The 12,845-nt window shown below is 53.9% G+C and overlaps 5 protein-coding genes across 5 annotated transcripts; all 5 read left to right on the plus strand.

The window, feature by feature from the left end:
• Positions 1–1,885, plus strand: CPAR01_15171 (FACT complex subunit pob-3; the record flags this gene model as incomplete). The annotated part of the gene is made up of 4 exons (XM_060499420.1): positions 1–237; positions 304–809; positions 866–1,237; positions 1,288–1,885. 4 exons carry the CDS (start codon positions 1–3, stop codon positions 1,883–1,885), a joined length of 1,713 nt encoding a protein of 570 aa, XP_060341852.1.
• A 504-nt stretch (positions 1,886–2,389) lies between these two features.
• CPAR01_15172 (alcohol dehydrogenase) lies at positions 2,390–3,507 on the plus strand (the record flags this gene model as incomplete). Its single annotated transcript, XM_060499421.1, has 4 exons — positions 2,390–2,531; positions 2,592–2,920; positions 3,013–3,211; positions 3,278–3,507. 4 exons carry the CDS (start codon positions 2,390–2,392, stop codon positions 3,505–3,507), a joined length of 900 nt encoding a protein of 299 aa, XP_060341853.1.
• A 737-nt stretch (positions 3,508–4,244) lies between these two features.
• Positions 4,245–5,118, plus strand: CPAR01_15173 (uncharacterized protein; the record flags this gene model as incomplete). The annotated part of the gene is made up of 2 exons (XM_060499422.1): positions 4,245–4,374; positions 4,511–5,118. 2 exons carry the CDS (start codon positions 4,245–4,247, stop codon positions 5,116–5,118), a joined length of 738 nt encoding a protein of 245 aa, XP_060341854.1.
• Positions 5,119–8,083: 2,965 nt separating this feature from the next.
• CPAR01_15174 (glycosyl hydrolase family 1) lies at positions 8,084–9,806 on the plus strand (the record flags this gene model as incomplete). The annotated part of the gene is made up of 2 exons (XM_060499423.1): positions 8,084–8,127; positions 8,420–9,806. 2 exons carry the CDS (start codon positions 8,084–8,086, stop codon positions 9,804–9,806), a joined length of 1,431 nt encoding a protein of 476 aa, XP_060341855.1.
• A 1,569-nt stretch (positions 9,807–11,375) lies between these two features.
• CPAR01_15175 (glucose N-acetyltransferase) lies at positions 11,376–12,692 on the plus strand (the record flags this gene model as incomplete). The annotated part of the gene is made up of 3 exons (XM_060499424.1): positions 11,376–11,895; positions 11,959–12,554; positions 12,612–12,692. The coding sequence occupies 3 exons, from the start codon at positions 11,376–11,378 to the stop codon at positions 12,690–12,692; spliced, it is 1,197 nt and encodes a 398-aa protein (XP_060341856.1).
• Positions 12,693–12,845: the final 153 nt, after the last annotated feature.

Raw genomic sequence — 12,845 nt, forward strand, 5'->3', positions numbered from 1 at the left:
ATGCCCCTTCCTAGAGAGAGCTTCGACGGCATCTACTTGGACCTGTCCAAGGAGAGCGGCAAGTGCAGATTTGCCGAGAGCGGTCTCGGTTGGAAGCCCTCCGGCGGTGGCGATACCTTCACTCTCGATCACAGCACAATTGCCTCGGCGCAGTGGAGCCGAGCTGCCAAGGGCTACGAAATCAAAATCCTCAACCGAGACTCGCGCATCATCCAGCTCGATGGTTTCCAACAAGAGGTAAAGATGCGCGTCAGTCGTTAGATTCAGGATGAATGGAATGCTGACTTGGTAACTGGCGTGAAGGACTATGAGCGTCTTGCCAAGCTCTTCAAGAACTGGTACAGCACCGCGCTCGAGAATAGGGAGCACGCCCTGAGGGGATGGAACTGGGGCAAGGCCGACTTTGGAAAGGCTGAGCTGTCTTTCAACGTCCAGAGCCGCCCTGCGTTCGAAATCCCCTACTCCGAAATCTCAAACACCAACCTGGCGGGTCGTAACGAGGTCGCGGTCGAATTCTCAGCTCCCACGGACAAGAACGATACTGGCACTAATGGCCACTTGGGCGGTGCGCGCGGAAAGGGCAAGAAGGCGGGTGCCGGCAAGGATCAACTCGTTGAGATGCGGTTTTACATTCCCGGAACCGTCAAGAAGGAAGTGGAGGGCGACGAGGCTGGTAGCGACGCCGGCGGTGAAGAGGAGAAGAACGCCGTCACCCTGTTCTACGATACCCTGATGGAGAAGGCCGAGATTGGCGAGACCGCAGGCGATACTATCGCTACGTTTCTGGACATCCTCCATCTCACACCCAGGTATGTGCGAATCGCCATAGCTGTCTATAACCCAAAAGTTTCTGACACCTCGACAGAGGTCGTTTCGATATCGACATGTACGATGCGTCTTTCCGTCTCCGTGGTAAGACGTACGACTACAAGATCCAGTACGACGCCATCAAGAAGTTTATGGTGCTTCCCAAGCCAGACGAGACTCACGTGCTTCTTTGCGTTGGCCTGGACCCGCCCCTGCGCCAGGGTCAGACAAGATACCCGTTCATCGTCATGCAGTTCAAGAAGGACGAGGAGGTGACGATTGATCTTAACCTCACCGAGGAGCAAATAGACGAGCGGTACAAGGACAGACTTCAGCCTCACTACGAGCAACCCCTTCACCAAGTCATCACCTACATCTTCCGAGGACTTGCCAACAAGAAGATCACGACGCCTGCCAAGGACTTCCAGACGTATGTGTCTCACCATCTGTGCGAGAGAATCTGTGCTAACATCCACGCAGCCACCGCAATCAGTTCGGTATCAAGTGCTCGATCAAGGCCAGTGAAGGCTTCCTGTACTGCCTGGAGAAGGCGTTCATGTTTGTGCCTAAACCTGCGACGTACATTGCCTACGAGCAAACAGCGTCCATCACATTCTCTCGTGTTGGAGGTGCCGTTTCTGCGCTGTCAACCTTTGATATCACCGTGCAGATGAAGAACGGCGCTGGCTCATCACAGTTCAGCAATATCAACCGCGAGGATCTCAAGGGGCTCGAGGAGTTCTTCAGACTCAAGGGATTGCGCGTTAAGAACGAAATCGATGAAGAGACCAACCTCATTGCTGCAGCCATGCGCGACCAAGCTATGGACGATTCGGAAGAGGAGGTTGTTGGTGCCGCCAAGGCCGACCGTGGCTCAGCTGACGAGGACGAAGAGAGTGTCGATGAGGACTTCAACGCCGAGAGTGAGAGTGACGTTGCCGAAGAGTTTGACAGCGACCATGAGAGCTCTGGCTCAGGCAGTCAAGAGAGCGACGTGGATAACGACGACGGCGACGATGGCGAGGATGACGAAGAAGAGGAAGAGGAGAGGCCCAAGAAGAAGAAGAAGACGGGTTGATTGCGCCCTTCCGACTTTTGGGTGTGTTTATCGGCTGGGTGGAGAGGCTGCTGGGCGTTTTTATTTGGGTGTCGGATGAAATGTAACACTATGATTATCTACTTTGACGCTGGCCGACTGGGCGTCGCGGCGAAGCAGAAGAGGTTAATACTTTTCTTGGAAGAGACCCTGCGAGTCTTTTTGCAACACGAGAATTTACTGAGTGCGTTTTTGTTTAGTATCAAGTGACTGTTTACTCACGGCAGTATGCAAGTGGGGTCCATGTAAGCTTGCCTAGCACCTTCACCTTGTACGCCAGTGAGTCAACCCAGTACATGCCACACGACCACGCAGATGTGATTTCGTGTCATGACCATCAAGCGCCAGCCGTTTACTACTTGTGTCCCCTAGGTCCTCACGACCGTATGAACAAGCTACAGCGAACCTGCCACATACCTTACACGTCCAGATACCATGAACGAGCCCATCCCGCTCCCGGGCTCAGGCTCAGGCTCAACGGGAACGATGCCCCGCCTCGGTCTCGGCGTCTACCAGCTCAGGGGGAAAGAATGCTTCGCGGCCTGTCTGGCGGGGTTAGAGGCCGGGTACCGGCACATTGATACGGCGCAGCTGTATGGGAATGAAGAGGAGGTTGGGAGGGCCGTTGGGGTGTTTTTGAGACGGCGAGAGGAGGGGTCATCGGATGGGTGTGGTGATGGACGGGGAGAAGAGGGGGCAGGGAAGAGTAGAGTCAAGAGGGAGCATCTTTTTTTGACGACCAAGGTTGGACGGTGGGAGGGCGACGGGGAGAAGATGTATGAGAGTGTACTGGGGAGTGTAATGAGAATTGCTGGGGGGGAGGAGGGTGGAGGGTACGTTGACTTGATTCTCGTACATCGTCCCGTTGCGCGGTGGAGGGATATCTGGAGCGTGTTGGGGAGGTTTGTGAGGGAGGGTAGGGCGAGGGTGCTTGGGGTTAGTAATTTTGGGATTGGGGCGCTGGAGGAGATGAAGAAGGGTTGCGAGGGGGTGTTGCCGTGTGTGGATCAGATTGAGGTGAGTTTTCTTTCCTCGCCGTGTTAGGACATTGACAGAGGTCTGCAGAGCAAGGTCTATTGAGGGAGAGATGCTGATGAGTGTGGGAAAAGCTTAACCCGTGGTGTCAACAGCGAGAACTAGTCGCCTACTGCCAACAAAACGGCATCGTGGTACAAGCGTACAGTCCTCTCGCGCGCGGGCAACGGTGGACGGATCCGGTGTTGAGAGAGGTCGTGAAGCGGGTTCGGCGCCGTGTCGTGGTCGGTGTCCGGGAGGAATCAATACCGGTATCCGGACGACGGGTTGCGGGGACGAACTGCCGCAACGACGACCCACGGGAGCGGGAGACGGCAGAGGAGATTCCGGTGGAGACGGCAGTCACGAAAAAGAGAGAGATCACGGAGGCTACAGTCACGCCGGCGCAGGTGCTAATCCGGTGGTCTCTGCAACGCGGATTTGTGCCGCTTCCCAAGAGTGCGGACGTAGAGAGAATCAGGGAGAATGGGGACGTGTTTTGGTTTAAGCTTGATGAGGTCGAGATGGGCATGTTGGACGGATTGGATCTGGGGGCTGCGGGGGCGCTGTTTCCTAAGAATGTGAGTTGATGGTGGGATACATCACTCACCTTAACTTAGGACTTCCCATGAAACGCATCCTGATAGAAATGCTCTGGAATAGTCTGCAGCCACGGGGCTATAGGCAGCGTGTAGAGACTTCGTTCCGAGTTTGTAAAGTGCAAAGCAAGATTGATCGGCTTTCGGTTTCTGTATGTGGCCGCATCCTGTTTCTATAGAGAATCCCCAGTTCACTTGCATTTAAGTCTCATGACAGGATGTCACAATATTGAATATGACCGCAACACACAGCAAAAGCGTGCAAAAGCGTGTAGACCTTAGCACGCCTGCTAATGAGGTTACTACAAGTGCCCCACGCAGACAGCGCTCCCAGCGGCCGGGGCAGGACGGAAGGTTCGCCGAGACCCGACCCGGGGCTTTATTCGGGCGCGGGTTGGTGGCGCTGGCGCTGGCGCAGGCGCATGAACTCATCAAGTGGGCGGTGGAACCATTCCAGGGCGGCCAGCACAGGTGCCAGCTTCACCTGGAATCTTCGATGCTCATCCTGGGCCATCCCACCTCGAGCTGCGCTTGCGGAGGGGCAGTGAAGCAGTGACCTGCCTGCTTGCAGCTTTGGGGTAAGGATCGCCAAACAAACAAAAAACATCGACAAACGTCTCTGCCCTTTGACCTGCAAGCGCTTGACTTTAACCTTTAAAACTTCCTCCAATTCAGCAGTCCATCATCGTCATTTCAGATACTTGACCCGCTTTCTAAAGACGACGACCATGAGCGAAAGTAGCTTTCAACGTCCGTTGCGCGGCGGCTGCCAGTGCGGGCGCAACAGTTACATCATCGAGGTCCCGCAAGGCACCACCGAGAAAGCCCAGGTGCTATTCCATACAGACTCAATGCACAGTAAGTGGCTTCGTCTCGCCAATTTCTCGCGATTTCCGTGAGCAGGCGTTCTCAAATAATCCCGCCGTGCATACAGCCGATCGTGCCTCACCTCTTCGAGGGCAGAAGCTCCGCTAACCCATGATCTGATGCGCAGGAGTTCCTCTCGCAACCCCACTGGCCGCCATGATCCGAGTGCCACTCTCGTGGTATCACAGCTCAACCCACGCCTTCTACCCGGACGAAAGGTACTCGGCGATCCGCCGCGTTTTCGAATCAACCTCCAACCACCACCCTTCGAGACGAAACTTTTGCGGCTTCTGCGGCACGCCGCTATCCTACTGGACCGAGAGACCCCCTACCGAGGCGGGGTTCATCCACCTGACCCTTGCGAGCCTGCGAGGTGAAGACCTTCGAGATCTGGAAGATCTGGGGCTGATTCCAGAGTTTGAAGAGCCGGAAGAACAGCCCGCTGTTCCGACAACAACCACGGTAATTGGGAGGGAAACCCAGGGCGTTCCTTGGTTCGAGGGCATGATCGATGGTACCCGTTTGGGCAACTTGCGTCACAGCCAGGTTGTTGATCATAGCAGAGACGGGAAAATTAGGGTTGAATGGGAGATTGTAGAGTGGACCGAGGGAGACGATGCTCCCGACGTGGCCGCAGCAGCGGATGGCGATGTTAATATGACGACAAATCATCCCGGAAAACGCAAAATGAACGACCGAGAGGACGAGGATGCGGCTGTCGACGGCATGCATTAAGCCTTGTCCATGCCGTGCATTGCAGCGGCAGGGTAGGTCGTAATGAGTCCAGGGCCGTCTCGAGCTGGGCCGGCTCACCTTCGTCCCGGCTTCCGTACACCTCGGTGAGGCTCCGGATAGAGTCTCCAAAACAAAGACTTTGCTTCTGGCGAAGACTCTGTCCCGTTAGTCTTGAAAAGTTGGCGCAAAGATGTGGCAGTCCCAAAAGATGGCACTTTTGATTTGCACACATCAGAGGATGTGCTGCGTAGCAGTTACGGAAAGAATTGAAATGAGCTTCAAAGAGGCAGGCAGGCATGCGCGCTGTACTGACTGCAGCGTCCACGATGAAAGCAGCAAAGATGAAGGTACCTTGAGATAGCTGTAGATGCTACCATGTACACACATGCCCCAGCAGGGAATAGAAGTTGCAAAATCTCCGATGATCTTCCGGAAGTGGTGTTGTTTTGTGTCGTTTTGAGCTTCCGCTACCTTGACCGAAGGCCTGTTGGCTGTAAGTGAAGGCTCCGCCAGCCGGGCAGACGGCTTTGTCAACCGAAATCGAGAAGACACCAAGCAGTTGCATCGTTTCCTTGGATGACCGGGAGAGGCGTAGGCCTTCCGCGTAGAAACAACAGATCCGTGGTTCTTCATGTGATACGGCGTGTTGTAATCGCGCAAACTAAGGTGCTCACGCTGGGGCTGTCGGCCTTGGAGGGGCGGAATTGGATTTCAAGCAGGATGCAGCTCCTCGTAAAGTCGTATCTGTACATCCATCCATGAGCCGCTTGATAAAAGCGCCGGACGGAGAAAAAGCAACCGCAAGAAGCCTTGAAATAATGCCAGGTGTTCTGAAGTTGAGATGCCGTCTATATCAGAGTCTTGCTATGAAGCTGGGGACGAGAAAACTGGATGGTGCGGAGATTATGGGACGATAGCCGGAGTTGGAGAAGCTTCTTGGAGTGACATTGGACGAGCCGGGTGTAGGTAGATACAGGTGGAAGGGAGACTCCCCCGTCCGGCGTCCGCTCACCGAGAGCGACGGGATTTTGTTCGCGGAGCCGGGAGTTTTCTGAAATTTTGGATTGGGCGTGACCAAAGTAAGGAAAATCGTGGCAGTAGCGGCCGGTTACCCGTTGTCTGGGAGTCAAGGAGAGCTCGGGAGGATTCCCCGTGGCCATGGTCGGTCGCCTTATGCGAGCGATTGCGTAGGACGAGACCTTGCAGAGTGTGCTGCGAGCATTGCTCCATGTCTGCTACCAGCCGATCCTGGCGAGGCAATCAGACGTTGGGACCAGCTCAGACTGCGCTAGCGGCCGGCGGAATTGAGCCGTCACCGGAGTTTTGGCGACAGCGTTTGGCGATATGCATGTCGCCGGCCATCCAGTGTGCATATGTGTCCGTACCGGTATGTTTTACACAACCTGTGCGTGTGATGTGCAAGGAGAACTTGGTGCGTGGGCTGCCGAAATTACAGCGAATTCATGCTGGCGCTTGTGCCGAATAGAGACAAGTGTCCAATCATATAAGTTCGGAGATCGTCAGGTGAGGAATCGAGGTTTGTTCGTGTTTCGAATTGGCTCTTGGAGGCTGGTGCTGGTAAACCGTAAGACGAGCTGGGCAGAGAAAAGGTCATGTTTTGACGGATAGACGGGCCGTCGTGTGCTCTCTAGACTCTGGGAAGCGGCGGCGGAGAGGAGAGAAATGGGGAGCACTTGGGAAAAAGGGGACCCCACGGCGGGGTAATGGAAGGCGCCCCTGGCCTAGGCGCAGATGCACTTCCCCTGTTGGGTGTCGGGTCGAAGAAACCCCAAGGAGGGAAAGAAGGTAGATACTTGCCTATTCGTACTTCTTTTCCATCGCCTCCAAATTCATTTGGAAAGAGGCATCGTGATGAGGACGTGCTTGCCCCCCGTCTCACAGGATTCCATGTACACGTACATCAAGGTTGCACAAGGTCACTCTACTGGCGGCAGCTGCCGTGGACATTTCCCTACTGCCTTCATTCCTTCCATCTCTCCCGTAGCCTCTGCCGACTCTAGCGAATGGAACATGACGATGCGCTTCTTTTCGGTGTTCCACGCACATTCTACTGTCGGAAAATCCCCGCGCCATCTGGGTAACGAGATAGGTACACCGCTCAAAGTAGACGCTACTGGCGGGCAAAGAAAACTCACGTTGGACGCCTCATCTTTACGAACCAAAGGTAGGTAACTTGCCAGATCACGCCTCCGACCCATCCATCCAACGCCGACGCCAATGCCAATCCCAACGCCAGCACCATCCATCTTCGGGCCATGTTCTAGTCCTAGCTTCTCGGTGTCGACGGTCCGACATTGGAGACGTCCAGAGTACCAGATTGACCAAGGCGCTACCTGATACCACGTCCATCCGTCCCATGTCGTTGTCTGATGTGCCCAGTCTGTACCTCACTCTCACTGCACACCTGCACGCTGAGTACAGACGGATACCTTGACACGATGCGGGTGTTTGTCCCATCTTTTTTTCTTCCTTCCCTGCCCTGTCTACCTTAGTTTATTATACTCGAGTAATCCTTGTATCTGGCTACCTTTCCTTTTGCCTAAACCTACCAAGGACGTCCAAGTACCCCCGTCCATCCCAAGGTCACAATGCCGTTTTAATTGCGCCGCGCTGCTTCCTTCCGTCTTTCTTTTGCATCTTATAAGTATCGTGGCAGCACCTCACTGTCCATCTGTACGATCCCATCTTGCTCCCTCCTCTCCCCGTCGCCTCCTTTTACATCTCATCTCTCTTCTCGATCTCTTTTGACCACTTGTTATCAAGTGGTTCGTTTCTTGTCGGGGCAAATAATCTACTCTTGGCTGAGCCATCATCATCCCACCGTCAAGCCCATCGAAACCGCCCCATCAGTCTTAGCGTAGGTGCCTCGCAGACTGACGACTCTCTGAGAATCATAATACCAAACCTCCTCTCCGTAGCTGGTCGCCCTTCAAACCCGTCCATCATGTCTCTTCCCAACGACTTCCTTTGGGGCTTTGCCACCGCATCGTACGTATTTCATCTCATCATCAACCCGGCTCGGCCCATCCCCAATGCCCCGGTCTGGTTGTTATCACCATGCATATTCGCTCCCTCTTCCGCCGATATCCCGATTTGGATGACTTACAAGCATTCTCCCACCACACTTCGCCCTCTTCCCTCCGTCTTTCCCGTCCCGCCTGCAAATTCCACTTCCCCTCCGAGCTGCCCCCACTATCGTCTTTCCCCTCTCCCCTCACTTAGCGACCACGACGACACAACATGCGAGACCCCTGCTGACGCTATTTGTCTACCACTACAGTTACCAGATTGAGGGTGCCGCCGAGAAGGACGGTCGTGGTCCTTCCATCTGGGACACCTTCTGCGCCATCCCCGGCAAGATTGCCGACGGCAGCTCCGGTGCCGTCGCCTGCGATTCCTACAACCGCACTGCCGAAGACATTGCCCTGCTCAAGTCCGTTGGCGCAAACACCTACCGCTTTTCCCTTGCCTGGTCGAGAATCATCCCTGTCGGTGGTCGCAACGACCCCATCAACCAGGCCGGCCTTGACCACTACATCAAGTTCGTCGACGACCTCCTTGAGGCTGGCATCACCCCATTCATCACCCTCTTCCACTGGGATCTCCCCGATGGACTCGACAAGCGCTACGGTGGTCTCCTGAACCGTGAGGAGTTCCCTCTCGACTTTGAGCACTACGCCCGCATCGTCTTCAAGGCCATTCCCAAGTGCAAGAACTGGATCACCTTCAACGAGCCTTGGTGTTCCTCCATTCTCGGCTACAGCAGTGGCTTTTTCGCACCCGGTCACACCTCAGACCGCAGCAAGTCCGCCATCGGTGACTCTTCCCGCGAACCCTGGATCGTTGGCCACAACTTGCTCGTTGCCCACGGCCGCGCAGTCAAGGTCTACCGCGAGGAGTTCAAGCCCACCAATGGTGGCCAGATTGGTATCACCTTGAACGGTGATGCCACTTACCCCTGGGACCCTGAGGACCCTGAGGACGTCGAGGCCTCTGACCGCAAGATCGAGTTCGCCATTTCCTGGTTCGCTGACCCAATCTACTTCGGCAAGTACCCCGACTCCATGCTCAAGCAGCTTGGGGACCGCCTGCCCGAGTTTACGCCCGAGGAACTCGCCCTTGTCAAGGGATCCAACGACTTCTACGGCATGAACCACTACACGGCCAACTACATCAAGCACAAGACCACCCCTCCTGAGGAGGACGACTTCCTTGGTAACCTCGAGACCCTCTTCGAGTCCAAGAGCGGTGAGAACATCGGCGAAGAGACCCAATCTTTCTGGCTGCGCCCTAACCCCCAGGGCTTCCACAACCTCCTTGTCTGGCTCTCCAAGCGCTACGGCTACCCGCCCATCTACGTCACAGAAAACGGTACCTCCCTCAAGGGCGAGAACGACATGCCCCTTGAGCAGATTCTCGAGGACGACTTCCGTGTCAAGTACTTTGACGGCTATGTCAAGGCCATGGCCGATGCCCACGAGAAGGACGGTGTCAACGTCAAGGGCTACATGGCGTGGTCCCTTATGGACAACTTCGAGTGGGCCGAGGGCTACGAGACTCGTTTCGGCGTCACTTTTGTCGACTATGAGAACGACCAGAAGAGATACCCCAAGAAGAGCGCCAAGAGCCTCAAGCCCCTCTTTGACAGTCTCATCAAGAAGGCCTAAGTATACATCACCATGTGTGAGAGTTGACGTATAGGAAGAGCAGGTTAAAGGGCATCCATTAAGCTTGGATATGCATATCAGTTATGAAAATGTACAGAGCACTGAGCTGCTCATGATGATGTATGAAGATTCTTTGTTGCGATCCAATATGTAGTTTGGATATAAATACCGAATTAAGGCTTAAGTCTGATGTCGATCATGGAGTGAACTGGAGTATGAGATCTAGGTTCTCTTGCTGGATTGTGATTACCGGCTAAACTTCGTGTTTTCGGTTACATTTGAACCTCGCTTAAAAACTTTAGGTACATATCACCCAGAGCTAACATGGCTTGTCAACCAGCAATTGAGGCGGCCTTTGTAAGCCATGAAGAACTGCCGAACCAGACTTTGGGCTAAGGGGGTTCCATAGCCAACATGCCACGAATCATGCCGGCTCGGCCTTTTTCCCTTCTCATATTCCCTGTGTCTTCACGTGAATAAGACATATTCGAAGAACGAAGAATTCGCTGGCTGTCATTTATGACTTGCCTGTGGTATACAGGCCCCTCACAGTTGCGAGCGCCGTGGATGCCACGGATCACGGTATGCCATGAAATTAATTATCGACGAAGTAAAGATAAGCGAAAAGCCAGCGAGGTCCAAAGAGGGCTTATGTACGGTATCGGATGTGCCTGATTTGAGCCGCATACGGTCGACCCAGCAATGGGTCGGCTGGGCGGCTGGGTTAATCCCGACCACCCAGCTCTTGATGTTGGGCCATAATACGATGCCGAACATGGAGCCGCTGCCCACCTGCAAGGCCTCGGCGCTGTTTTAGTTCCCGGCTTTAGATGCGTAGTCGCGTTTGAGCTATTGAAATCGCAGTAGAAGGGAGAAGAGGGCCCAAAGGGCGGCTCGAGTTGTTTGCTTCAGCATCACCTTAGGCATCACCAGCTCTTTGTCTCATGCAAGTTGCAACCACAGATATCACAAACAGACAAAGGCTCTGTTTGAAATCATAAGCATTTCGCCAGCGCGTTCTCTTTATCAAGTGGGACTCTGCCCAGCTTGACCTACAGAGAGCAACAATATCTGGCTTCAGCCAATGGCGTCCAGTTCCAACTGAACGGTTTGAGACAACAAGCACCCTGTTTGCTTTTATTTGAGCTTCGGCCGAGAACCAACGCAGAGACTCTTTGGTGCCTGACGCGGTTCGGAAAGATCTCAGTTCGCGCAAAATGACAGCAAGACAATGTCTCGTCTCAGCGACAGGCCAAGAAGGCCAGATGCCGTTGCCCGCGCGATCCTTGCCGAGGAATCACGGAATCGCGCCAGGCATGGCATACATCGTGACTCCATCTGCCAATTTCTCCAGGTTCAGGGCAGAGCGGCTGGATGGACTTGGCAATGTCCTCCCGCTGGCCTCACCCCCTTGCAGATGCTTAAGCATGTTTCCCAAAGTGGGTGAGCCACAGTCTTTGTGCGCACTTATATCCCCAGCTCGTGTCCCCAGTTCAAACGACACTCTAGAACTCTGCGTGGTTTGCTTTCTTCGATTATCGCTTTTGCGGCTTGGTCCTCGTTCTTATTATGCCACTTCAGTGGCTCCGCGGCCGCTTTGCCTACACGCCGCTTCAAACCGACGATGCGGCCTTCTCGGGTTCTTTACCATGGAAGGGCAGGCCTTCCCCTACAATCTTTACTCTGAGACAGCTCAAGTTGGCTGCGTTCACTATTCTTGGGCTATTGTTGCTATCGGGTGTTGGAGTCTACAACCGTGATCAGATTGAAGCCATCCGAGCAGCTTACTCAACTTCTCAACACGACGAGTCACCTGACGTCAAGTCTGTAGACTGGTCTCGGTTTGCGTACGTCCAGTATGTCACTAATAAAGACTATCTCTGTAACTCGGTCATGTTTTTTGAGAGGCTGCAAGAACTTGAGAGTAAAGCGGACCGAGTCCTGATGTACCCCTCCGTCATGCTCGCTGATCCTCATGGGAAGGAACATGAAGATTCATCAGATGATGCCAAACTCCTCATCCTTGCTCGGGAGAAGTACAACCTAAAGCTTGATCCAATATCAGTTCAACATCGAACAGGCTCAGATCGTAAGTCGCCCCTCCAGGATCATCATCCTGGCCGCCAAGAGCTGACATGGAGCTCTTATCTAGCAACCTGGGCGGATTCTTTCACAAAACTTCTCGCCTTTAACCAGACGAAATACGACCGCGTACTTTCAATCGACTCGGACTCAACTCTCCTACAACACATGGACGAGCTCTTCTCTCTTCCGTCAACCACAGTCGCCATGCCACGTGCGTATTGGCTTCACCCAGACAAACACATTTTATCCTCTCAAGTTATTCTCATTCAACCAAGTCAAGTGGAATTCACCCGCATTACATCCAAGATCAATAATGCCGGAAGAAACGATTACGACATGGAGCTCGTCAACGAGTTATACCAGGATAGCGCCATGGTCCTACCGCACCGGCCTTACGATCTTTTAACGGGGGAGTTTAGCAAAGACAACCATCAATGGTACCTTGGTAGCGACGAAGAAGCCTGGGACCCAGTCGCCGTCTACAACGAGGCAAAGTTGCTGCATTTCTCGGACTGGCCTTTGCCTAAACCCTGGTTGGACGCCCCCGAAAACTTGGTCCGGGAGAGAGAGCCTAAATGTGTGGCCATGATGGATGGACTTGGAAGTTGCGCAGCGAGAGATATCTGGCGTGGGATCTACGAGGAGTTCAGGGAACGTCGGGAAGTAAGTCTGCTGGAAGTGTCAAGTAATTTGCAAACAGCGCGGCTAACATAGAGACAGCGAGTCTGCGACACGAGCCCCCCGGAAACACTAGATAATGGTCGCAGACGCCGCCGATCACGGAGAAGACTGGAGCATTGATTCGGGCTAGTTTCTTTTCTTCTTTCTTCAAGGTGATTTCTCCAAAATGTCTCTCTGAGTTATCAATAATAGACAGATAAGAGAGCTCGGCTGTCACGCAGCAATTTTTACGCGCTTGAAAATTCAAAGATCTAGCTAGACTGCGATCTAAGG

This window comes from Colletotrichum paranaense (assembly GCF_030867605.1).
Source record: "Colletotrichum paranaense strain IMI 384185 chromosome Unknown Scaffold_18.1, whole genome shotgun sequence".
Classification (NCBI taxonomy): domain Eukaryota; kingdom Fungi; phylum Ascomycota; class Sordariomycetes; order Glomerellales; family Glomerellaceae; genus Colletotrichum; species Colletotrichum paranaense.